The sequence below is a fragment of the Apteryx mantelli genome, chromosome 26, assembly GCF_036417845.1.
Source record: "Apteryx mantelli isolate bAptMan1 chromosome 26, bAptMan1.hap1, whole genome shotgun sequence".
In the NCBI taxonomy this organism is placed as follows: domain Eukaryota; kingdom Metazoa; phylum Chordata; class Aves; order Apterygiformes; family Apterygidae; genus Apteryx; species Apteryx mantelli.
This window is the reverse complement of record NC_090003.1, coordinates 10,111,398-10,137,210: the sequence shown is the minus strand read 5'-3', so window position 1 is coordinate 10,137,210 and position 25,813 is coordinate 10,111,398. Positions and strand designations below refer to the sequence as shown.

General features: G+C 43.4%; 1 protein-coding gene across 3 annotated transcripts in view; it reads left to right on the top strand.

Moving 5' to 3' along the window:
- The first annotated feature begins 4,678 nt into the window (after positions 1-4,678).
- The window catches only part of SPEN (spen family transcriptional repressor), a 75,002-nt gene continuing 53,867 nt past the window's right edge, over positions 4,679-25,813 (top strand). For all 3 annotated transcript variants that reach the window (XM_067311231.1, XM_067311230.1, XM_067311229.1), the window contains exons 1-2: positions 4,679-4,839; positions 24,920-25,240. In XM_067311231.1, the coding sequence (XP_067167332.1) occupies positions 4,757-4,839; positions 24,920-25,240 (404 nt within the window). In that variant the 5' untranslated portion in view covers positions 4,679-4,756. The remainder of the gene's footprint in view (positions 4,840-24,919; positions 25,241-25,813) is intronic.

Genomic DNA, 25,813 nt, shown 5'->3' with positions numbered 1-25,813 from the left:
AATATCAAATTGCCTTCTTGGAAAAAATAGATTCCTTCTTGGAAAAAACTGGCCGTTGCATAAAATGTAATGGGTGAGCAATAAAATTAGTCCAGTAATTCAGGCTAGCTTAAAAATTAGATAAAAGCCTCGCTGGCAATTTGATATTCAGGTGCCATACTGTCATTTTAATAAATACAGTCAATGAGCAGGAAAGGCACGTAAATGAATTTTATATTGGCAAGATGGTGGATGGAGCTGGGAGGCTCGAACAAAGAAAAGCTCTGAGCGTTTCTGGTGATGTTTGAGAGCTCTTGTCTGGGTAACATACTGTTTTTCTGTGAAAAGCGGAGAAGGCTGGATGCTTACTGGACACTGGTGGGGATAATTATCGCATGCTACTAATGTGACTGCTCTACTGTCTAATCCATTTGAGTCTCTGGTGCTTGGCCGATGTCTGTGGCTATGGGGAAGGGCGTAGCGCCTCCTTTCCCGGTCTCCAGCTGCATTGCTGTGAGCTCAAAATGCAGAGCAATTGCTAAGCCAGAACCAAGTGTAGGAAGTTTCAGTCTTGGCAAATATAGCTCTGGTTGCTGTCCTTGTTCAGTATCTAATCTTTTATTTTTTAAATGTTTGGCAAGCAGTCTCTGCGACACGTGGCAGTGAGCTCCCCACCACTTGGGTAACTTGGGTTTACTTGGGTTTACACTGCGTAAAAAAAAAAATGTACGAACTTGCCTTTTCAAGTGTTGTCTGCTCGCTCTGTAACGTGCCCTCCTATTTATTCGTGTTTCCTCCTAGATGGGAGGCTGTCTCCGGCTGTTCCCTTTGCTATTTGTGTGGACCCCAAGGATGTTTTCCCGATTCTCCTGCCCTTTTTTCTCCAAACTGGAGAGCTGCTAACTTTATTAGCTCCTTATATGGCAGCACCACTTTCTCACGCCTTTAATGGCTTGCTTTTGATCTTTCCTGTTCTTGCTTTGCTTTTCTTGATGTGAACGCAGTGTTCAAGCTGAGATGGGTTTATCACCTGCTCCCCCATTAATATAGGGCCTGGTATTTTAATCCTTTCCAAGTGCTGATAAGAAACGTGCAGTGCAGTTGTTTTAACTGAGTGGTCAGCCAAGATGCCCCAAGATAGCTGGGTTCTCGGCTACACCCAGCCTGCGTATGAGCAATTTAAATTGTGCCTTGCGGTGTGCCGGATGGTGCCCTTGTGTGTCCTGAAGGGCAGGAGGCAGCAGGTGACGTAGAGCAGGTGAGGTCTCCTGTTCCTCAGCTATTTGCCCCTCTGGGGAGGGCAGCAAGCGGGAATTTGTGTCTCGACCCTTGAAGCTTGCCGCTGGGCAGGACGGTGGCTGATGTGGGTGGCCTGAATGCGTGGTCCCTCATGTGGTGCCGAGAACGACGTTTGCCACCGCCATGCAGGACCGGTCCTTTCCTGAAACCCCTTTGGCCTGCTGAGATGAAGGTTGTGCTCTCTCCAGTCTCTAGTGTGGGTCTGTGTTCTTTAAAATCTTCATATGAGTTGGAGGGATCCAGTTACAATGGCATTGCCTGAGCGCGGTCGCATGCCGCAACTGGGAGCGGTTTCCCCCCAAAGCGCGTTAAAAGCATTAGGATGGTCCAGAGCTTCGTTTTGCGTCACGGCCTGGGGTTTGTGCGCTCCTTTTCCAGCTGGCATTTGTGTAAACGGAGCCTTTTAAGCAGTAATTTCAATCATTTCTTTTGTCAACGGAGTCAATGGCTTTGTTTGCAACAGCTTCCAATCTGCGGACATCCCTCCCGGCCAGCCGGCTTGCAAGATTATTGTGGGACAGCAGTGCCCCGTCTGAGGTTTCTTTGGAGGACCCGGGAGTCTGTGTGGTTTTCTCCTGTCCCTTGGAGGTGCTTCCCTAGCAGGGAGGGAAGGGAAGAATAGTTAGAAACGCTGTTGCAGCAAGCACGCTCGACTGAAGAGGGGAAAATTCTTCATCGCCTTCAGAAAAGCCCTTTGAGGCATGGTTTGGGTGAAGGGGGGGTGGGAGGGGGGGCTTCCTCTCTCTGAAGTGGATGCCTGTAGAGTTCTTTAAAGGTATAGACAAATAGTTATTGCTCTTTGGGCTTTTGACCAGTTAAAACAGAAAACTAAGCCCATTTCCATGGAAAAGAAACGTGTGGTGGAAAGTGTTGGTGGAGCACATTGGCAATGCGTTTTCTTGTGTGCATGTGGCTTAATCACATGCTTTAAATAATAGATGCATGCAAGTTTTTTTTTAAATTTTTTTAATCAGCAGATCTCAAATAATTTGGCAGTGCAGCTTAATGCCAGTCATCACTGGGGAAACTGAGGCACGGGGCTGTAAAGGGATGAGTTTGCAGCCACCCATAGCAGGGGTTGGGGATAGGACCTGGGTCTGCCGAGGCTGGAGCTGATGTGCGTCAGAGATCCGATTAAATCAAGAGATTTGCACGTGTGTTAAGTGATCTATAGCCTGATGATTTTGACTAGTTGCTGAGATGGACTCATTGCCAAAAGGCTAAAACTGCCCTGGGCAGGGTCCTGCTAGACCGGGTGGCGTGAGCATGTCGACCCACCGGCTGTTAATGAGCCTGGGTTGAAGGCAAAGGCGGTGTAGTGGAGCTCTGCTTGTCCCAATAAGAACATGCTTTTAATCAATAGAAAAGCGCCGTCAGCAAGCAGGAGGCTTTGGCCAAGGAAAATACTGAAATATTAGTCTTCTCTTTGTGGTGAAAGCAGCTAACTGGCTTATGCGGCTTCAAAAATGTACTAGTGGCTCTGGATGCATGTTCCGTTTTATCCTAACCTCAAACTGTTTGCTTACCGCTGTTCCAGATGTCACAGTGGTAATAAGCTGGGCATTTTCTTTTTCAGACATATAAACAGGTATTTTTATCTGTGTAGAGTCACTTTTTTTTTTTTCCTTTACGTGGAGAAATGGAAACTTCCAAGCAGAAGACGGCTGGATTTCACTGCCATTAAATCTTGCCTTTCAAGCAGGGCTGGGACAGTGGCCTGGTGAGCAGCGTTAAGTACCTAAATTCCCTGGAAGCATCATTTCATATCCCGGCCCGGCCAGTTGAGCACTTTGCCCTTCTAAGGGAGATGCTGTGCTGGCAGGTGGCGGGGAGCGTTGCTCGCTCCGTTTGGCTCGCTGAGGCAGACGCCTTCGGTGGGGGGGGAGTCAATCCTGACTGATTGGTGTCGACAGGAGGGGCCTGATCCTGTCAGCGCTCAAACACGCGAATTATTTAACTTCTGCAAGCATTTCTTATGCCCAGAGTAATAATTCCCAATAAGCGCTTAGTGGCAAGCGGCACTGTGTGCCTCCTAAAAGGCTCTACAACCATCCATTTTGGGGGGGAGACGGGGATGACTTGCAACTCTGAAACTCTTGGGGGGGGTTGTTTTGTGTTGTTCTCAGGGCGACGTGGATTCGCTGTTTTGGTTGGTGGAAGTTACTTGCCAGCAAGGATCTCGTGGCGGTTTGCATAAGAGTGAGTGTGATTCAGTGACCTCCCTCCCTGCCGCTGTAGTGCTTGGCTGGCAGCCAGCACTGCCAACCCCAGTTGAGGTTGCATATAGCTCTGAACTTTGGAGCCATTAAAGATAAACGGAGCTATAGGCTTGTAAAAGCCCATGCAACACAGGGCCCTTGTCTGCCTCAACCTAAATTAATTTTTTACTCGCTCTCGCTGATTGCATTGAGGCATCAATCTGGTTTTCTTTCGCCTCCCTAAAAAGACGGCTTGCCTTTCGGAGTGTGGGGGAGATCTGGAAAGCCCCGACCCCTCGGCTGTGTTTGGGGCAACTGTGGGGGTGCCTACGGGTCTGGGCGGCTGCAAGGCCGCGCGTTTCATGGCAAACAAAGGTGCTGCACTGGGCAGCATCTCGCAGGCACCCCTCCGGGTGGGAGAGGGGGGCCCAGGCGCGCCGGGAGCTTCCGGGCTGGGTGCAAATGGGGGGCGCGTGGTGCAAATGGGGGCTGTTCACCCCAGCAAGCACCGCGGGGGGGGGGGCTGCCTTTCCATCCAGGCCCTGCCTTTTGCATTGCACCTCGGCCGACCTTGCTCCAGCCTCCCTGTGAGCCCCTTGCCATGCAGCCCCCCCCCCCTTTTTGCAGTGCAGACCCCTCCTTGCATGCAGCGCAGTTCCCCCCGCGCAGGCGCAGTGCGCCCGCCCGCACCGGACCCGGGGTGTGTGCGTGTGTGGCGGCGGCGCGCGCGGGGCGTTGCGCGCTCGCGCGCCGCCGCCGGGTCGCGGTGCGCGCGCGCGCCCCAGCGCTCAGTGCGCCTGCGCAGGGGGCCCCCGTGTGGCGCTGCGAAAGGCGCGGGGAGGGGGGGGGAGCGGAGCGGAGCCGCCACAGGAGCGAGAGCGCGAAGGGGGGGGGGAGGAGGAGGAGGAGAAGGCGGGGGGGGGGGCGCCGCGCTGCCGCTGACGGAGAAGGAGGAGGAAGAGGGAGCGAGCGAGCGAGCGACGAGGCGGGGGGAGACAGGGAGGAAAAAAACCCGCGGCGGAGGGGGAGCCCGCCGCCCGCCAGCCGGCCCGCGAGCCAGGGGGCCCCCCCGGAGGGGATGGTGTCGTCCGCCGCCGCCGCCGCCGCGGGGGGAGGCAGCCGGCGGCGCTGAGGGCGGCAGGGCCCCGCGGCGGAAGAGGCGGAGGGCGGCGAGGCGGCGGCGGGCGAGCGGCGGCCGGCAGCGCTGCGCGGGGGGAGGCGGCGGCGGCGGCGGCCGGGAGCCAGGGCAGGGGCGGCGGGCTCGCCCCGCGCCGCGCAGCATGGTCCGGGAAACCAGGCACCTCTGGGTGGGCAACTTACCGGAGAACGTGCGCGAGGAGAAGATCATCGAGCACTTCAAGCGGTGAGTGGGGCCGGCGGCGGGAGGGGGCTCGCTGCTGCTCCCTTCTCTTCCCCTTTCTGGTTTTGGGCTGCGTTTCCCCCCGACCCTGCCCCTCTCGACCAGCGGTGGCCAGGAAAAAAAAAGGAAAATCTCGGAGGATCGTAGCAGCGCCTGCTGCCCCGCGGCCTGCGTGTGGAGACGGCTGCGCGCCCCGGGAGAGGAGGAGGAGGGGGGTGCTGGTGCGAGCGAGCGAGGAGCACAAAATCACTGTAAATAACCCGCGCACAATGGCGAAGATCTGTTGCGCCCCGTTTGCAAGAGAGAAATCCGGCGGTTTTATAACGTGGAAGGACCTGCGGGGAGATTGCCTGGCGCTGGGAAGAGTGCGGACTTGCGGGAGCCCCCCCCCCAAAAAAAAAAAAAAAGGAAAAAGACCCCAACGGGGATGGAGGAGCGCCCGGTCGAAGAGAGGGAATTCGGTTTCTGCATGGATTGGTTTTTTGGTTTTTTTTTGGAGGGGGGTGCACAATGTCTTGGAAACAGTCTTAAGCCGGGGAGGCTGGCCATTTTGCTTTTCATCTTCGTTATTTTTTTTCCCCTCCAGTGGTTGAATGGAGGTTGTTTTTTCTTTTTTTTCCCCCTCCTCTTATATTTTATTTCCTTCATATCAAGTAACCATAACACTGAAACTCGGAGGATGCTTTGCTTTCAAGGCGTGAGCAAATTGACTATCGTACCCATGTTGCTTTCGGTAGTCGCAGCGAAACGAAGCGAGGAGGGTTGTAGAGTGAATGGTGGGAACTGAAGTGCTTGGAAATGCAAGCGTGAAACTAAAATCGTAGAAATCCCGAAGAAAACAACTCCACTGGATCCCTCCACGAGGGAAGTGTTCTGGAGTGATAGTATTTTTTGGCGGGGGGGGTCGTTGCATGTATTAGTCCTGGTCCCACGGCACGGTTCATAAGGAAGTAGTAGCTGTTTGGTTGCATTTTCTCCTCCCTTCTTCATGTTTTCGTATGAGAGGAGACTTCCAACGAGTCACAGTCCAACACCGTTTTTTTGGAAATGTGTTCACGTAAAGTCGATACACTGCCCTGGACGCTGGAAGCTTCCTTTGGGGGGGGGGGGAATAAAAATAAAAACAACGAGGTAACAAGTTCTGGGGCTGGCTGCTCCGCGAGCCAGTGCTCCTGCCCTTCTTATTCCAGAAGGGATTTCGAAGCTTCCTTTAATCTTCCTCGCTGCTGTGCCTTGGCGCTGCGAGATTGTGGAGCGTCCTTAATAAATGAGTCACCATGGGAAAAGCAGCTTTGGTTACCAGCGCGCGAGGAGCTTGGGCCGGGGGAGAAGAAGGAGCCGCGAGCGTGGCTTGTCGCTGACAGATCGCGTCGCTCCTCCCTATATATATATACTTATATATATATACTTATATATATATTTATATATATATAAAAAAAACATATATAAAGCGTTTAAAAGCGTGCGTGGGGTGAAGAGTAAGCTCCTTCTTAGCCGCAGCGCGCCGTTGCGCGGGGCCCGGCGGAGTCGCACGTGCCCGGCGGCGGCGGAGCGGTCCCGGCCCCGGCGGCGGCGCCGTCCCGGGCGGGCGCGGCGCGGAGCGGGGTTTCTTCCCCGGCGGCAGCGGCGGGTGTGAATGACTCCAAAATGGCGGCGGGGCCCCGCTGGATGCGGGGGGAGGCGGCGCCGGGCGGGAGGCGGCTTTGCTCGCACCGGGCACCGCGTGGGGGGGGAGTGGGGGAAAGCACCTCGCCACCCCGCTCCCCGAACACCCCCCCCCCCCGCAATAAGGTGTTCGTGCAGGGCCACCTGCGTGTCTGCGGAGCGCGTGGCCACAAACGGGCGGAAAACGGGGCTAACGCGCAGCCCCGTGTGTCTTTGCCGTCATCCCAGGTTACGTGATCTAAGCGTTGTACAAAGGCAGCGTTTCAGGGGGAAAAAAAAAAAGAAACCGAAAAACCCACGCTCCGGAGCTGTTTGTTTAATTGCAGGCGTTGGTGAAATACGAGGCGCTGGAGGGAAAGCGGGAATCTGACATTCCTGGGGTCTTATTGTGGCCAATCCTCCTCTTTCGCAAGATGTGTTAAAGCAGGAAAAAGTTGCTATGGTACTGTTGCTTAGAGATGGATGTGAAAAAATGGCAGGGTCTGAATTGTTAATTGCCTTTTTTTGTTGTTGTTTTTACCTTTGTGAGTTTTGATCGGTGACTGGGGGAGGAAACACGCTGCCAGGAAATATCCTTCATTTCTATAATTTTACGCTTTTTTTCCAAAACAGATTTTAACGGGTGTCTTTCCAGAGCGTGCGTGTGCTTTGCTGAAGCTGATTTTACACAAGGAAGCGCACAGTTAAAATATGCTCCAGCCCCTCTGTTTTGTCTAAGGCCTAAACATTTGCCTGTGGATACAAGTATTAACGCCTCAGAGAAAATGACAAGCTGCGTCCTAAGCTCTTCCGCGGATCTCAGTGCCCAAATATTTGTTGCTCGAAAATGGTTAAGTAGGTATCTGTTGAATCAGGTTTCAGTTAGCAAGGGATCATTGTAGGTACTGTACGTGGACAATAGAGTAAGCCTTTCTTTGTATGTTGGTTACTTGAGTGGGGGAAGGGACAAGTTACACAATAATTGTATCGCAGTCTTGTTTTACCCTGGTGGGAGCTTAGCTGTGTTGGGTATATACATATGAAAGGCAGCTGCCTAAGCACGGACATGTAATGTGTAAGGCTGCCTTCTTGGAAAGAACAATTCTTTAGTTTGGAGTGAAAGTCTTTTCAGATTTAGCTGATCTTGGCTAAATCGAGTTCCCACCCATCCCCCAGCCTGAGAATAGGGTAAAGAGTATGCAAAGAGGCTGACCGAGCAGTATTGCAAAGTTGGAGCTGCAGAAACAGAAATGAGAATTTGTCAAAATATCACTCAAAATCTAAACTTGGGTACGACCCCGGGGTAGTGAATATTGGTACCTCGAAGCTTCTGTTTAGCCATATGGGTGTTTATTTTTCACGTCACTTAGGAAATACTGTAATTTCCATGTTAAAGCATATATGCAAACAGTCTTGTTGCACAGTCTCTGCTAGAAGCAAGTTTAAGAAATACAACCATGTTGAGTCTGGAGAAGCAAAATCCAAGGAAGTCTCCTAAAACTTAAAACCTAACCCATGTACTCAGTATAACCCCCCCACACACACTAACCAGTTACTGTGGGAATCTGACTTGCTTTTGCAGTCTTTCAATTAATTTTTTAGGAAAGGAATTAAGATAAAAGAGGTGTTTTGCAGAAATGAGTTCTTTTTGGCAAAATATTTTCTAAGCTGCCCTTGCTCATTTTTGTTTTGCGTAGATTGGAATAACATTCTCTGGTTAAAATTCTCCTCTCAAATGAGAGGGGAATATTGAAGTTAGTCTTAAAAAAGTGCTGGCTTATGTGAGCAGCGTTTGGGTTTATATTTTTTCCCTTAAAATCTTTTTCCATTGCCTTGGTATTAAAACAGGTTGCAAAAGAGTGGTTTCATGTGCATATTTAAATATAGAAACTGTTGTGGACTTTCTGTTTTGTTTTCATACACGTTGAGACTTTGCAGATATTTTTTCACTTTTAAAACTTTTCTCTACTGTGCTGTATTTTGTTTTAGTTGAGTTGTTCAGGCATTCCCAAATTTTAACAGCAAACAGTGCAGGGATTGGAGGCCCGCTGTTGACATGAAATAAACAGCGAATCTGTGTTAGGGTATCAGAAATCAGTGCTGAGTGAAACAGTGGCAGCAATAATTTGGGTTTACCTAATTAATGCTGTCTTGACTGGTAGGAAGTCAGTCATTCACCATTATTGAAACAGATGCTCAGCAGCTTGCAGGACAAGCCAACTAAATATAGTAACAGTTGTCCCCAGCACAAGTGCTGCCCTTCCTTTTTTTTTTTCTTCTGTGTGTTTTCTTCTAGTTATCTGAAAGAACATGGCTTTGCCCCTTTATGGGTGTTTTAAAGGGCAAAAGGAGTAAAAGCATCTTAATTAAGAGCCGTGTGACTTTGGTATGCCATCTCTTATTTTGTGGGAGAATTAAGACATTTAGAGCGGCAACCAAGTCCAGGGAAGAGACTGATGTTCAGGAAGCAAATATGTTCCTTTAAAATTGTTAGAAATAAATTGCAGATCAGAACAGTCCTAAAGAAGATAAATAACTATTAATGTTACTTTAGGACTTTTGAAAAAATTGTGTGCTGCTTTTGGCTGCATGTTGTTCTGATTTCTGTTTTGAGGAGATGTATAATTACCTTCTGCAGAAGTGGTTTACGTTTTAAATACGACTACTCTGAAGAGTCAGTCTGCAGAAAATGCCGTAATAGAGAGTCCATGTTTGTTTTTAGTAACTTCTAAGTAACATTTGCTCAGTTTACAACAAAATGTTTCATCTCACGGTTAGTAGTGTAAATTCAGCCTGGGAACATAAAATCTATGTGCTTTCTGTTTCATGCGTCACCACGAAGGGCAAAGATTGAGTATTCAGATTTTGGTCAACAGTTCTGCAGATTGTATGGGAGACAGAACGCTGGTATACTGGCTTTAAGCCTCAAGAAAAAGAATCTTTGTGTGTATTTAGGATCATAGTGTAGCACCATTTTCTAACTTTTCTTTCCCCAATTAGGACACCCGCAGTTCTTTCAGTGCCTTTCCACAGAGCTAGGCTTGAGTCATAAGTAAATAGTGCTTGAGTTTTTCTAGTAAAATTCTCAGATATGTTCCCTGACTTTTATTGCTTTTATTGCTTATATAATCTAGTAGTAGTTCTTGGATATCATTTAAGATACAAACACATGGATGGTTATACTAAGTCAGCTTTGCTTATAAAGATCCCTGTCCAGATGTTATTTTAATATGAGTAGAGGACAGAAATAAGGATACAGAATGAACTATTTTTTTTCCTCTATTCATATAATTAGGTGACAATATTTTAATAGATTAGAATCAGCCTTTTCATATAAGACTCTAGGGAGAGAGGGTAAAATTTATGCCTGTGGTTTATTATAGCAATTTCTAGAGTATTAGTCAATATCAGGGCTTGGTTTTACTGAGTTTTACAAACATCTCTAGTAAGGTAATCCTATTTTTGCAGAACATAAAATCCAAAAAGATGATGGGAGGGCAGAGAGTTAACTTTTTGGTTAGGGGATTAAGGCAAAGGGATTAAATAATTTGCCTGGAATCACAAGGGAAAGAACAGTGTGGAAGACATGATGTAAGTCGTACGTTCTTGAGTCTCTGTCCTGTTCCTTAGTGCAAGTAGGCCTTGTAGTACATGTAGGTTTTTCAGTCAAGTGGCTAGTCGGCAAACGGCAGTGCTGGTTCCAGTGGTGGCTCACATCCTTGTTTTCTGCTGAGCTGCCTTTAATAATTCTGTTCCTGGTATTGATTCACTGAACTCCATAAACAGCACAGACATCCACCTCTTTGGTTTAGTGTGGATGTTACAGAGCAGTTTTGTCTGCAGCCACCTACTTCTTCCCCCAAGACTGAGTCATTTTGAGGAAGGCTCTTCAACAGTTTAAGATTCATAAATCCTCTGGCTGCTCCAGATTTTGTTCCTTGCATGTACTTGAGGTTGCAGCTTGTTGACGCCAAACTGGCCAGGGAAATGCCTATGTAATCAGTTCAAAGAAACTTAATGAAAAGCTGCAAAGAACACGGATTTGGACTAAGCTTCCATTAAGTGTTTTTGTATGCTTAGCCGTGTAAGAAAGATAAGTTGATGTCACTTGGTTACAGAATTCTATGATCTGGTGGGCTGTTTTAGCATTGTTTCTTCTCTGAAGTTTCTTCAGAGGTCCTGGTTGCATTTATTTGTGATTTGATGGGACCAGCTTCTGTTATCACTGAAAGACTGCTCCTAAGTTGAGTTGGCTTTTGGTATTTCTTGTCCTTATTCTAAATTCCTTTGATACAACAATAAAGTAATCTTAATGCCCTTTCTTATGCATTGCTGTATGTGCATCTCAGTCATTTAAAAGCTAAGTACTTACTAAAGGCAGTCCTCCTAGATGTATTTGTAAAGCAGATGTTTGTTGAAACTTAATAGTTGTAATGCTGAATCTGGGTCGATTGGAAGCATTTGATTCCATTTGGAATCCATTCTTTTAAATGATAAAACAGACTTGGGTTTTGAGAACTTAACAGTCATTGTGAGGCTTACCAGGGATATTCAATCCATTCATCAAGTTAAAACAGTGGATTAGAACAGACTTAAAATGTTCAAGTTGTTTTGTTATAGTCTTGTTGACTATTTTTTTTTCCCCTTGCTTTTCATAGGACAGAAAGTCATGCCAAGTTCTCTGGCAGATGACCTTGTTGCTGTCTTAAGGTGTGTCCAAAATTAGGTCCTTTGCTGAGGGCGTTAGCTAGCCTTAGAAGCTAGCCCTTAGAAGAAGCATTAGCTAGCATTTTGTCAAAAAGGAAATAAATATCCAAATGAATAGAGGGCAGGTTCCAGTTTTTAGAAAAGTTAGTGAGTCAGGATAATCCTGGGCCTCCTCAGGACTTTTGTTTTCATGAGCTAATGTGTTGCAACGGTGGACTGTCTTGCTGTTGTGGTGGTTTCGCCACATAGCTAGCTTAGGAACAGGAGGAGAAGACACTTTTTGCACCTGAAGATGCACCTGAGAAATAATATCAAAACAAGGTGTACTGAGAATGGGAATGGCAGGCAGAAATAAAACTGAGGGTTACTCCTCTTAGACTACTTAAGCCAAGGTTTCAGGAGGGTTGCCGGCAGCGGTTCTGTAAGCTGTTAGTTTGCTAGTGGGGCAGATAAATTCTAGATAGATACTGAGAAGCAAGCATTTGAGAGGTATTTTGTATGTGTTTTTTATTAAGTTCAGTGAATTTGCTGAGGTCCGAGAATGCCCTGAAACTGAAGACTTCAAAGGAGGACATTCTTAAACAATGAACTAAGGAATAAACCAGAAAATATGATTACCCTCCATAATAAGATTTTGAGTTTAGCTGCCTCTTCGGCATGCCAATTTAAAAATGTCTTGGGAAGAATATGAGCCTGAAGATGGAAATTTAAACTGTACACCCAGCCTCGTGGCTTATCTTCAGCTGAGTCTTTGTAGTGTTCTGAAGATTATTGAAATGGTTAATGAAAAGCAGGCAAAAGCTGCTGCTTTGTCACCTGAGCTAACAAGTCACTAGTTCTCACCTGATGATTCCTATGTGCTGGAGTAGTGCAGGAGGTTTTGCCTTTCTGTATGCCTGGAGTGGTCTCGGTGTTCTCTTTGCGGGTGAGTAGTATCAGCTCTGGTCTCCTCGAGTCTGAGAAAGTGTGTCTAATTCTGTTTGCAGTAATATTTTAAGATGTGATGACGACTTCTATATAATGAAGAAAGCACAGTGACTGCTTTGGTTTCTGTATTTTGATAGTTATTGTTTAGCCTACTGCGCTGTGTAATCGTCTCGTGCAATCTGTAAAATCTTGTAGTGTGAAGATAACACCCTTTAATAAAAGAATAAACATCGTTACAGACTTTTCACAAATATACCACAGTATATTCCAGGGACTGCTAGAATCTAATCTGTTAAAAGAACAGATCTAATATAAAGACTGCATCTCTGAATTCAATTGAAACAACATACTTCTCAGGACAGAATTTTTGGAAATGTATCTTGCAGCATTTTATGTGGCTGGCTTTGTACTGTATTTTGTATATTCATATGTTGTCTGGGGTCCAAACATTCACGGTGACTTGGGTGGGAGTGCAGCAGTATGTGGGGTACAAAAGGAACATTAATTTCCCATTCAGACAAACTAACCATGTGAGGAGAGCAGCCATCTACCTATGACCAGCTTCTGTTTAAAGACAGACATCTTTTAAGAATAAAAGGGAGCTTTTTATGCTTCCTTTCTCTTCCCTTTTAAATTAAACTTAACAATTTAAAATTAAAAGCACTTTTTAGCACACTTAGATATGAAACTTGAACTTCCAAATCGGACCAAAATGCACTGAACATGCTCTGATAAAAACATTGAAAAGCCAGGCAATTCCAAACATCTTTAGAAGAAGCATGAATAGGTGATCTACACCACTGTCTGTTCAATGCTGGTAGCTTTCTCTACAGATGGAGAAATGTATCTTGTTTGTATGCTCCTTTTGGATATTCTCTAATCCAAATATAATAGCATATATGTCTTTTGTTGCCCTCTGATGTGACAGGAAATCAGAGCTGGGCTCAGACCATGTTTTTGTCCCTAAGGTGGTCAGGTGCACAATCAGTGCTGGTTTTGAACTAATCTTTTAGCTCAGTAAAGAAAGAGTACTTCCAGATGGTAACTTTTTTTTTTTTTTAAGCAAGTAGTGAATCAGAGAGAGTGTTCCTTCAGTATTTCTCCAAGTATAAAACTGAGCTGATAATGAATCCCATGGATAGAAATCGTTAAGAATAACTTAATGTCCCTGTCATAGATTTTCCCAACTGTGGTACATGCATCTTTGGTGATATGTACACTGCTTCCGCGTGGCACAAAGCACCGAGCTGTGGCTTCCATCTGCTGTTGCTGCCGGTGTGAATACCTCCCATCCTCATTAATAGCGATGGCTGCCAAAGTGCACATGGAGGCTTATTTAAATGTTCCATCTTTAGACTTACTGTGGCAGCTGTGGGTGTCCTGCAAGAGTTAATAGGGCAAAATAAGAAAAATAAATTGGCAAGTTGTATGTTTAGAGTAGGCATCTTTAGAGGGAGAAGTCTTCCGGCCTTATTAACGTCCTAACTGTGAGAAGAATACGAGCTAAGCACCTTGCTTGTATACACAATCAACATCTGACTTCATTTCAGGAATGTGTACTTGCATGCTTGAGACACTGTTCTTGAAAATCCCATCTAAATATGTGTCTGGACACCTAATGATGTGCACAGCACCTTTATTGTATGAAAGTCTAAATAAACCTTTGGTGTTTTTCTTAACTCTACAACAACTTTGTTTCACGTATTAATAGCAGCGAAACTTTGCTACATTTGAAAACAAAAATTATTTTAGCCTTCACGTTGAAGATTGTATGCTGGCTGAGGATACGGTGAGCCATGTTTTTTGGCAGCAGCTGAGCTCAGGAAACACCTCTTCCTCTACGTCCATTCAGAGATTACAGTCCCTCAGTTGTACTGGCAGTTTACGCTCTCACCTAACTCATGTCAGAATAATCCATTTTTTAAAAACAACCAAGCATTTAAAGGGAAAGCTGATCATCGGATCAGCATAAAATTAGTAAGCAACTTGACTGGTAGTTCTGCTGATACAGCTGGTTGGGCTACAGCTGGGATGGTATGTCTGGCTGCATCCTTACTTTAACTGCAGAAGCAGCCCTTTCGGTCTCATGGTATATATACATGTAGAAATAAGGGGCTGTTGAAGTCTTTGTTATGAGTAGGCCTGCTTTAGGCCCATAAAATAGAGGTGTGATACCTCACCCATAATTGCGATGTTAGAATTCAGACTCATCTGTTTTCACCTCAGCTTTGCAAAACCTTGACTTGGTGTTACATCAGCATCGAAAGAAAAGCCATTACAATCCAACCAGCTAGCTGAAGCTCTCAGCTGTGGAAACTTCTAGTATCTTGACTATGGAGAAACTGCCTAAAGCAGGTATTCACCGTAGACAAAGTACTTAAGTAGGTGCATCTCTCTTACTAGGCGGTTGTCAGCAGTGGGATATTAGTTTCCTTGAACTGACACCTGGCCTCTTGTGAGTATCGTGCTGCCAGTTGGTTCAGTCACAGTAAGAAGCACTTTCTCCAAGGTGATGGTAGTGTTGAGTCATAAACCAAGGAAAAAATATTTGTGCATCTGTATTTGGGTGACTGGCTGGTGTGGCAGTATCCAAGCAGTTGGCCAGCAGCTTTAGCTTAAATATAGTTCTTTGTGGAGGAGTCTGTATTGGCTGGGAACTCACAGTTTTTTCAGGGTGATAGGATTTTTTTTCCTCTCTGTTTTTAAGATAGCAACATTTTAGTAGTAGGTGAGCTTTCAGAGTTGGTGACTTGAGTATGCCTCTGTGTCCTTGGTTCCGTAGCTGCTTTCTAGCAGAAATTCCAGGCAATAATTTGATCTCTTTCCCTGTGGCAAACAATTTGGAGATGCTATAAATGTTATAGCAGGTTTGCAGTCTAGTAGACTAGAGATGAAATCACAACAGGAAGAGTTACTGGACTCCCAGTGTGAAAGAGCTGTGCACAAAATTTTTGGTGCAATGACCTTCAGCTGCTGCAAGCAGATGCATTCACCTCTTGCATTCAAACCGAGTTACGATTCAAGGGAGAAGAGACCCAGTCACTTGGGATGGTCTAAGAGAGGATAGGCAGATAAACTTTTTAGTTTCTTCTGAAATACTATTTTCTTGAAGATGTACAAAATCTTGTAGGAAAACAGCTAGAGTATAAAGTTTGTGCTTCACTAGAGAAGTATGAACCAATGAGCATCAAGACTCATAAAGCCTTAAGATGATACATATTTAAAGTACTCTACAGCATGGCAGGGAGACCATAATGTTATGACTCTGCATTTTATTCCATCTGCTACTGAATACATGAAAAACAGAGCTTGGAGAAGCGAGCTGACATGGGGAATTACCCTTTCATGTAAGAATGAAAAACTTGATTAATCAAGAGATTCCCCTACAGTTATGATGCAATATGTTCTTAAAACTGAATCTGAACAAATCCTAAAATCAGTCACTCAAAAGAATAGACTTTAGCTATTCCTGTTTAGAAGGCATTTAATGTTGCCTATCACCACCAGTATTTTTGAAGCAAATCTGCAGATTATGCTTTAAGCTGGAAGAAAAAATGCCCTGGAGATGGAATCCAATGGCTCTGTGTCTAGCATGTAGTAATGCGATATCATACATCTGTGCAGGTTGGAAGATAAAGAATCATAGTGTATCTTACTTGATATCACATAATTGAATATGTTCTCTCTTTTGCAGAGTTCTTACAATCTCACACATTTTTGTAAGCTCTTCAGGCTTCCTCTATGAACAGTTATACCACAAAGGAGCATAATTTATTTTTATTCTCATCTGCTAAGAAAGCAGGATTGATGTGATCTTGCTGTGCATATGTATCCTCCCTAATCGCTTTTGAACCCATTAGCCAGTTTCAGCTAAACTTGAGGGCAAAGAGGGTACTCGCAGTCTCAAAGATATTATGTTCCTATGAATTTCATGAAAACAGGCAGTCTAATAGAGGAGAGAGACCTGATTAGCAGCCCCATGGAGAGAAAAGCTGCAGCATGAGTGCAACCCTTATTAGACATTAAAGAATCCACATGGGACAGAGGTGTTCCTAACCGTGGGAAAAGCTTCAGTGGGAACTGGCATTTATTGGACGCCAGAGAATTCGACCTCAAGACATTCATCCATAAGAAATGAGTGTTCATTATTTCTGCTCACAAAGCTACTTTGTTGTTTTTCTTTTTTTAATAAAACGTGTATACCAATAAACCGTGGGATGGATGCTTATATACTTTTACTAGTAGTCATTTCTGTACAATTACGGAAAAGTTCCTTAATAACAGAGCTTCTGTCTCTTTACTGGGTGGCTGAAGTGGCCGTGTGAATGAGAAACTTGCATTGTTCAACTATATTTATGTAGTATTTACCATATAATTTTACATTAAGTCCTTCCTTAAACTACAGTTGAAATTTGACTTCTGACTATGCAGTATCATGATGTTCTGATGCAATTCTGAATTTAACTGACGTTGCAGACAATGGAACTGCTGACTTAGAAAATGATATTAAGTGCTAGATGTTGCATGAAGTACTGAGGATAAGTGGAGGTTTTATTCAGATAGCTTAACATAATCCCGAAGTTCAAAACATGGGTTCATCTTCCCCTCTGTCATCTTCAGTCTAAAATGTTCCTAAGATTTTTATGAAGGTTATTTCATGTTGTGTTGCTATTGCAGTGGAACTGACTTATATCTCAAAGAAGCGGGTCTATCTATATTCATGTTTTGAGGACCACCTGATACTCTGTACAGACTAAAATGGCTTATCTGTAGCATCACTCCTGGCACAATATTTTGTTACAGAGGTCTTAAACCCTCCTGCTATGTTGACTATTGAGAAAAATATTTGCTACCCACAGTAGCAGCTCTGAATAAATGGTTTTAAAAATTATGTTTTTTCCCCCCGCTGGCCCTGCTTTAATAATCAGCTTGTAGAATCAACTTTAATTTGGTAGAAGTAGTGGATCAAAATGAACACTTGTGTGCAGAAGCACTGAGTAGCTTTTTAAATTTCTGTCAGGTTCTTAATTAGAGGGGGCAGTATCCCTTCCTAGTTTTCCAGGTAGAAAGAAGTTTTCACTTTTCTTCACAGTCTCCCTCCCACATCCTCTCCAGTGGTACATAATTTCATTTATATATTGATGCCTCTGCCATAGCAAAATGGTGACTTTGCAATAACACTACAAATAGATGTCTTAAGTGGGAATTGCTTTTACTTTATGTCCTAAAATGGAGCATTCAGCTGAGCTGTAAAGCAAGAAGTGAATATTTATTTCAGCACAGAGTTATCTATCAGACTATCTGATATGTTGAACATGTTGCTCTTAAATAACAGAGATATCAGATGTATCAGTGAATGTGCCTATGCTAGCTTTTTAATTTCGTACTTTGTCATCTCTTACGAAGGGATTATGGGTGTAGACAAAGCCCTAGCTGTTTTCAGTGTATGATAGAAACACGTGCTGTATCTCATTAACAAAACCCTTGTTTGTAGTCAGAGTTGGGAGATTTCCCATAAAATGCTGTTTGAGGCTAAAGTGAGCTGGAAAATGTAAGAGTGGATTGGGTTTGACTAATAATTTGGGTGGTGGGGGCAGGAGGGGAGAAAAAAATGTTAGGAAGGCTATGTTAAAGATTCAGCCCAGTCATATAAGCGGTCTAACTTTGCTTCACAACCTGGTTGATGGTTATTACTCCTGAATTTTCAGGATTCTCCAAAGATCTTTATTGCTAGGAGGAGAACTAGAGAGAATGCCCCGAAGAACTTTTTTTCAAAGGTTGAAGAGCCAATAAAGATCACTCTAAACAAGTTTTAAAGTATCTAAGATTGCAATCTGGAAGAGTATGGGAGCTTGGTAATTAGGGCATGTTTCTGAATCATTGCTGTCACAAGGTCTGTTCGCAGTACAGTCTGAAAACCAGTGCTGCTTGTGCTATGAGGAGCTCTTGTTTTTGCGTGGTTTAACGTTGCGAAGGTAAAGGTTTTCATGGCATTACAAACTGGATTTCTCCCTCTCTGACAAGGTTTCCTACTCATGATAGTGTAGAAAACTATCCCATTCGCTTGTGATGGCTTATCATTGTAGAAACAGCAATTTTGTGCAGAGAAAGGTAGAATTAGAGAGGCATTTAATTTGTTTTATTTTTGGCCATCTTTAACGCGATGTAGCAGCTGGAGATAAGGAGAGCCAATACCATACATTGAATTTCCTCTAGAGGCTGCTGGAAGTGCTCCATACATTGCTGGCAGCCTTTGTGCTGGTACCCTTGACCTAGTGGTTTTTGTCACTTCTGCATGCTTCGCTTGAAGAAGCATCGCTTCAGAAAATTGACCTAGGTATTGGGGAAGATAATGTGTTTGGAGGAGTGGTATTGCTGGGTTCTTAAAAGGTCTGTGTGTGTGTGTGTGTGTGTGTGTGTGTGTGTTAGATAAATGTTTTGGAAAGTCACAGTATTTTCAGGGCAATCCTGAATTGTTCAACTTCAAAATATAATTGAAATGCATATGCGTTGACGAGAGGTCCTTCTGACGTGCGGAGCCTTGTGCGTGTGAGCTCCCTATAGAACGTGATCTGATGCCCTTGGGAATTAGTGCAGAGACACTGGCTTCAATAGGCCTTGGATCAGGTCCTCAGTAATGAGAAATCACATTGAATTGTCAAAGGGAAAACGGCTTTTGGTCTTCCTCGAGTTCAGCTGCTAGCTAGGGCTGTCAGCCATATTAAGCTTCTGAATTTGTCAATAAGCAACCGAGATATCATTTAACAAATTAAAATCTTCTCCAGGTTTGTTTTGAGTGGCAGTCTTATAAAGACAAGCAATTATAGCTCATCAGGTGACAGTTCCTCAAATGTTTGTTAAAGTTGAAGTGTCATTTTCCAGGACTATGGAATTCAGTTTTGTATCTCTATTGAGATTACATTTCAATTAACTTGCATTGTTTTCATCCCAGCCCTGTGCGCACACTTCTTAATGGTCTGTCTTTGGGTTTGCTTTCTTTTACAGATCAGTATTTATGAAAGAACCCCAACCTAATAATGCCACCTGTGCATTTTTTGAGTAACTTTTTTTTTAAATCCATTTATTCCTGTGTATCTATAAACTCTTGAGTCTTTCTTCCATGCTAGATACGTGATTATATTTGACCAGAGATTTTGTCAGTTTTTAAACTGATACTCTGTTGAAAGCATGAGGTGAAATCGAACATAATTCTGAAGACTAAATGCTTGTGCCACTCGGGTCTCGAGGCAGTGAAAATACAGTTTCATACCATTCTTGGTGTGAAGTTTCCTTTAAGAACCATAAAAGTTCAAAACTATATAAATATTTTTCCTGGCTGTGTGTAGGGCAAGTGAATTATGCAGCTATAGTGAAAATGAAGCATGAAACACGGTAGTATGCAATATCTTAGGTCAGGCATGTTACAGCTGTTTTATATGGTATATTTTTATTTATTATATTAATGCCCTTATCGTAATCAATTACAGGGCTTTCTTGTGATTTGCAAATGCCTGTGTAAAAAAAACCACTGTGGAATGGTAATGGAAGCCTGCTTTATAGTAGCTCTAGTATTTGTACATCTTGCGTTACCCTGTAACTGGATATCTGCTTTGTGTGGGGGGGAAGTATAGGACTAGAATAGTCCCCAGCCTGGAATATTTGGACTGATTGGTAGTTATAAATAAGGAGAAGAGACACAGACATCTGGATAAGTATTATTTCAGTTCGCATTATTTTGTTACGAAATAGCAACAAAATAAGAGGAATATGATTGGCCAAGAAAAGCTTCAAACTGTGTGAGTGTTTTACTGAATAATGCAGGCCTTGACTTGTGTTAGTTATATAATAATCTAAGAGGAAGGAGTTTGAGCATTGCACAAAAAACATCCGTGCTTTTCAAACGGCTGAAGATATCTGGCTTCAGTCAAGGTGAATCCAAGTGAATCCAGAATACTCAGATGTCCTGCTGTATCAGTGCATCTTGTCAGATCATGCTCTTAATGAGTGATGCAGAAACAAACACAAAAACTTATGAATTATTTTTGATCTTACAGTGTGCCTTGCATTTAATAGTATTTGAAGTGTTGTGCCAACTTGTTGTAAAATTATGAAGATGTTTTTGTAAACCAGGATGTAACTGACCTGTAAAATTCAGTAATAACAGAAATGGGTATGAAAGGTTTCCCCAAGCGTGGCGAGAGCTCTCCTGAGAAATAAGGAGGTAATATAATTTAAAGTGTAATTCAAGGAAAACAGAGAGTTTAAGGTAAAAAACTGTACCTCTCTCTCTGATTTTAAGCAATGTTTTCCTATCATGTATGTATCAGCTAATAAAGATCCTAATCAGTTTATAAAATAATAGAGCCATATGGAAACATTTGCTTACTGAATATTTGCCGGCCAATATTCCTGTAGTCCACCCTTTGTTTAAAATGGTTTTGCTTGGTAGAAACAGTCCAGAAAAATGAATGGTTAGAGTAAATCCCCAGTCAGTGGCAAAATGAAACAGTTAAGGAGAAATAAACATGGGGGGAGGCAGAGGTACCCCTGTGATGAAGTCGTGCCTGTAGTCTGTAGCCGTGCCCGCTTCCTGGTTTGCATATAGAAAGTTGTGCAGTGAGAGATGACTTTGGCACACCGCTGCCTCGTCTCCTCCGCCTCCTCTCCCCCGTCAGCAGGGCTTTGTCTTGGTGACACGTTGCCCCTGGGGAGGAGGAATGAGACTGGCCTTGCATTGGCGGAGGGCAGCGTTTCCCAACCCGGCTGCATTGTTTGCTTGTACGGGAGGAAGAGCTGGGGAGGAGGAAGAGCTGCAGAGAGAGAGAAGCATGCAGAGCAGCCATGCCAAGAACCCAGAGACATTTCAGCTGCTTGATTATAGAGGTGCTTTGATCTACAGTGAATAAACCGATAATGTTTAAATTATGAATTCCTTTTCTTTGTCTGAAAAGCTGGATTAGTGTAGCTTTGTTAGAACAATGATTATCTAGCAACTTTTTGAAGGGGCCACCAGATTTCTGTTTATTGCTTGGTGTTACAATCATGCGCTAGTAGAGGGGCTCAGTGACATAATAGCTCTTGTACATCGTCGTCTTGTCTGATTCTGGCTGAACTATAAACTCCTCTGAAATACAGCCTCAGCCTTCTTCATTACAATATAGAACAGGGTTGGAGCTAATGATTAATCGGCATGAGTTACACATGGGAAGAGGCATTAAAAAGCCTTGTTTTTATTAGGCTCTGTGGATTTAGAGCTCAGCAAATGTGCCTCTTTGTTTTCTGTTCAGTCTGCCAGTGATTGTGAAATACAGCCTTCTTGGAAAAGGCTGACGCATAGGTATAAAGATATGGATGAAGGTTTAGAGGAGCTGCTCTGCGAACATTACCAAAGGTCACGGTGATGCCTCCTGTTGTCCTTTTGTCCCCTCTTCCCAGCCCTCCGGACCTGGACAAAGGTTGCATCGCGCAAAGTCGGCTGTTGCTCCTCGGAACATATTTGCCTCCATCTTGCTTTAACTTGTGATCTGCGTAATGAAACGTAGTGTTATTGCCGCTTCTCCTCCCCCAGCCCTCCAGAAAGTATCATTTTCTTGTAATGTATTATTCTGCTGCAGTAACCTGTCTTGTGATGCAGCACTGCAGATCTCCCCTCCTCTCCCCTTAGGATCAGATAGCGTGGAGCAATGCAGTTCTCCTCCCAGCAGCGCCTGCCAAGACGGGAGCAGCTCGGAGAGCCGCCAACGGGTGGGGCTGGGTTGGATCACTAGACAGATTAATCTTCACGGTGGGGGACTGAAGGATGTGTGTAATCATAGGACACAGACCACGTTGGGGCACGGAAAATGCAAACCTTCCTGTTTCAGCAGCTGTCCTTGAATGCTTAGGGCTCTCTCCTTCTCAGTTTTCCTTTTTTCCCCCCTTCCACTTGTGCTGCCTTTCTCCTCCCCTCCTTCTGCCTCCCTCGCTTTCAGCAAAGACGATTGTCACAGATTATCCTCGTGGCTCATCAAGGGTACAGTGCAGCAGACCAACGCAGAGCATATATTTAAGTATCTGGATAGTGGACGGATTAAAATGCGACATCTCCAGATTGGATGATTTAGGACTGGGGCTGCGGTAGAATACAGAAGTATAGTAGCCTCCCACATCCATTTCTGATTTAAAAAAAAAAAAACCAACAGTGCATGGAAAATTACAGTTTTGTACCATGAGTATATCTTAGTCTCCTGACAATTAGGGAAGGCTTTTTTGACTTTCAGCAGAAGTCGGTGTGTATCAGACCATTTTGAAAATTTTGCTATAAAACTTTTGGAAGTCCGTAGTTGAAGATATAGAGGATATATATGTAACTGTTTTCTGTTTGAAGCAAATGCAAATTACACTCTCCCATATTTTACAGCAGTCTATTTTTTTACCAAATGAAAATGGCAAGTAAATGAGGGATCTGAGTGTGCTACTTTCAATACAAAATTTGAGCTCTGGCTGAAAGATTTGTGCTTTTATTGGTTGATTGCTTTGGTACATAGAGAGCATATTATGTTGGTGTTCTGCATTCCTGCACTTTCTGGGCGGCATTAGCTTGAGTATCTAAACATTTTAACACATTTCTAGACCTTCTGCAGCAAAAGAAAAATAATTGAGGTCTGTTTGTATGTATCTTATAATAACGCGTACGTGTTACGATTTCACAATTCGGAAATAAAAGAATTATCAGGATAGTGAGTGGGAACAGTCTTTAAGAGAACTCATTTCTGATGTAACTGGCAGGCAGTCCTCCTTCATATTAAGTGGGCTATGGTGATTGCAGTCAGAAAGGTCAATTAGGATTTTAGATCTTCTGAGGAGCCTTAAGACAGTTAAGATTTTTTACTGAAGACTGTAGACAAAGCATGGGCTAATGTTGCCAGCAACTGAATGCGTGTGAACAGTGAGCAAAAAGGAAGTACGTGCTCTAACCAATCAGTTCTCCAGCTACAATATTTAGAAGAAAAACTCAATGGAAGTGAAAGTTAAAGCACGCTGTCCTAGCTCAATGTCTTTCCTTTTTCGTGTCTTCAGAGAACCAGTACCAAAATAAATGTTAATGGGACTTGGGTGATGCTGACTAGTATGCCTAAATTATTTTTCATTATTATTTGTCACATTTCTTCAAACCGCATTTTATTCAAACAGGCTTCTTTCTGTTTTCCTTCACCCTTCTGCCTTTCCTCTTCCTTCTCTTTTGCGTGTGCCACCTGCAAATAGGCTGTGGTGTAACGATGAGTAACAAAGGCAACAAACTCTGCTTGGGACAACGTGCAAACAAGAATGTGTCCCATATGCACCTTTGCCTTTTTATGTCTATCAGGGAGCTTTTTTTGCCCATGTTTGTGCACATACTCCTTAATGAATACTGTGCCATATTTGGTGAAGTATAAAACAGAGAAAAATGAAATCTAAATCCAAACCAGATCATATATAAAGTACAGTAGGTCAAATTGGAATGAGAAGCCTGCAGTCAGTGAGGCAGTGTTTCAAATTGTATTTAAGAATTAGTCATACAATAACAATGATGAAATTTTAAGGTGTATTGAAAGTCATGCATAAAACAGCGTCCGGTGCAGGTTCTGAAATAATTTACTCCTCTGACATGCAAGCGTATGAGCTTCATTCCTGTCTATATAGCTGAAAACAGCATTTCTTGCTGCATTTAAATTTGTTCAGCATTGTGCTACCTTTGCAAATCAACAGAAAATATTTTGTAAAAATTCTTTATAAAGTTGATAAATATTTCTTGCTTTTTCATTTGTATATTCCTTTCCAGTTTGTCAGTACATTCCAAAATATGCTTTTTGCCTTGTTAATTTTGTTGGCTTGGATTAGCAACTGGAGTTAATGCCTGTCCTTGTTTTTCTAAACCTCCTGGTTGAGAGAAATGACTAAAATGCAATCTCCTGTTCTAGGCTGTTTTAAAAGGTTGCTGAGTTGATACTTTACATTTTGTCCTCTTTTGTATCAGTTTCTAAGGTCTTTCAGAAACATTTTTACATATCGTTTTGTCATGTGTGTAAACATATTTGTTGTTTGTTGTTTGTATTTTTTTGCGTGGGCATTTACTCATCCATAAGTGACTATTACTTAACTTCATAACATACATTAAGTAGGGCGGTTTCACGTTCCTGCAAGTTTTCCTCAAAGTGACTATTGTGTGGCTCGTTCCATATTGGGGAGTTGAAAATTGAACTCCAGAAGCACTCCAGTGCAAGGTACATTTGTAGGTCACACTCTAAAAGCATACTGTGAGGCTATTGTAAATAAATGGGTTTGAGATCAGAAATCAGTATCAGAATGAAGACTATTGTTTTAGTGCTGAATGGATTAAATATAGATCAGAGTAGTAGAATTACTGTGTCAAGGTCATTATTTCTTAAGAAAATTGTCGGGATGTCTTTATTTTTACTTGTTATGACACAGTTTGGTTTTAATTATGTCTTGCTTGTCAGATTAAAAATTAGAGGTGCTGTTCTAATTGCAGATACCTTTCTACTTCTTCAGCTGCTGTTGCTCTGTTACTATAAAAGAGATTTCATGGTAGGCTAACTAAAAGAGAGGACTTTTGTAAATACTTCTGGAAAGTGCAAATGGCCTTTTTCCTCTCCTTGAAAGTGCCTCCCCCAAATTCTGCTGTGTTTGAGACAAGTTTTCTTATCATTTAGGAAGAACAAATGGTTTGAAACTGATGTTGATTTTTCACAAGGCAATGTTATTAAATATGGCCTTTTTCTACTGTCATTAATATATCTGTTTTGTTTTGTTTTTTTCCCAGATATGGACGTGTTGAAAGTGTCAAAATACTCCCTAAAAGGGGGTCAGAAGGTGGAGTGGCAGCGTTTGTGGATTTTGTGGACATCAAAAGTGCGCAGAAGGCACACAACTCTGTCAACAAAATGGGAGATAGAGACCTACGGACGGATTATAATGAACCAGGAACCATTCCCAGTGCTGCTCGGGGATTGGATGATACAGTTTCCATAGCATCTCGTAGTAGAGAGGTTTCTGGGTTCAGAGGAGGTGGTGGGGGGCCCACTTACGGCCCCCCACCATCACTTCATGCACGGGAAGGACGTTATGAGCGGAGACTTGATGGGTAAGTTCCAAGGTTTCTCTAGGCAGGTATTTTGTATTTGATATGGTGAGAAACACAAACTCGTATATAGGGCCCCCAGATGGATTTAAAATTTTGGGAATTATCTATGTTTCCTATTTTGGGTTGGAAACGGAAGTGATTTCTATCCCAATGGCTGGTACCTTGTGGATCCATAGAGGATGTTTTCTGCAGCTGGTTGGATATCTACACTTGAAATAAGGTGGTTTTAAGATGGAAGATTTCTTTGGCCAGCATCGATATTGGAGTTACTCTTTTCTAGAAGTAATGATTCCATTTCTTGGATAATATTAAGGCCTTATTCGGATGTATCCCTACTGCCAGATGGAGCTATATTACTACAACATGTGTTGAAGTTCTGTATGGAGTATCTTCGGAATACTAGAACCTAAAATGCTGTGAAAGCTTGATGCCTAGTCCTCAGTTCTCACTATACGCAGTTTATATGTTAATTGGATTGTCACCAAAAATTTCTAGTAGACTTTAATGATGCGGTCCTTTGGATCTACCGACAACATTTAGCCATGGAAATACGCTTGGATGGAGAAGACTTGA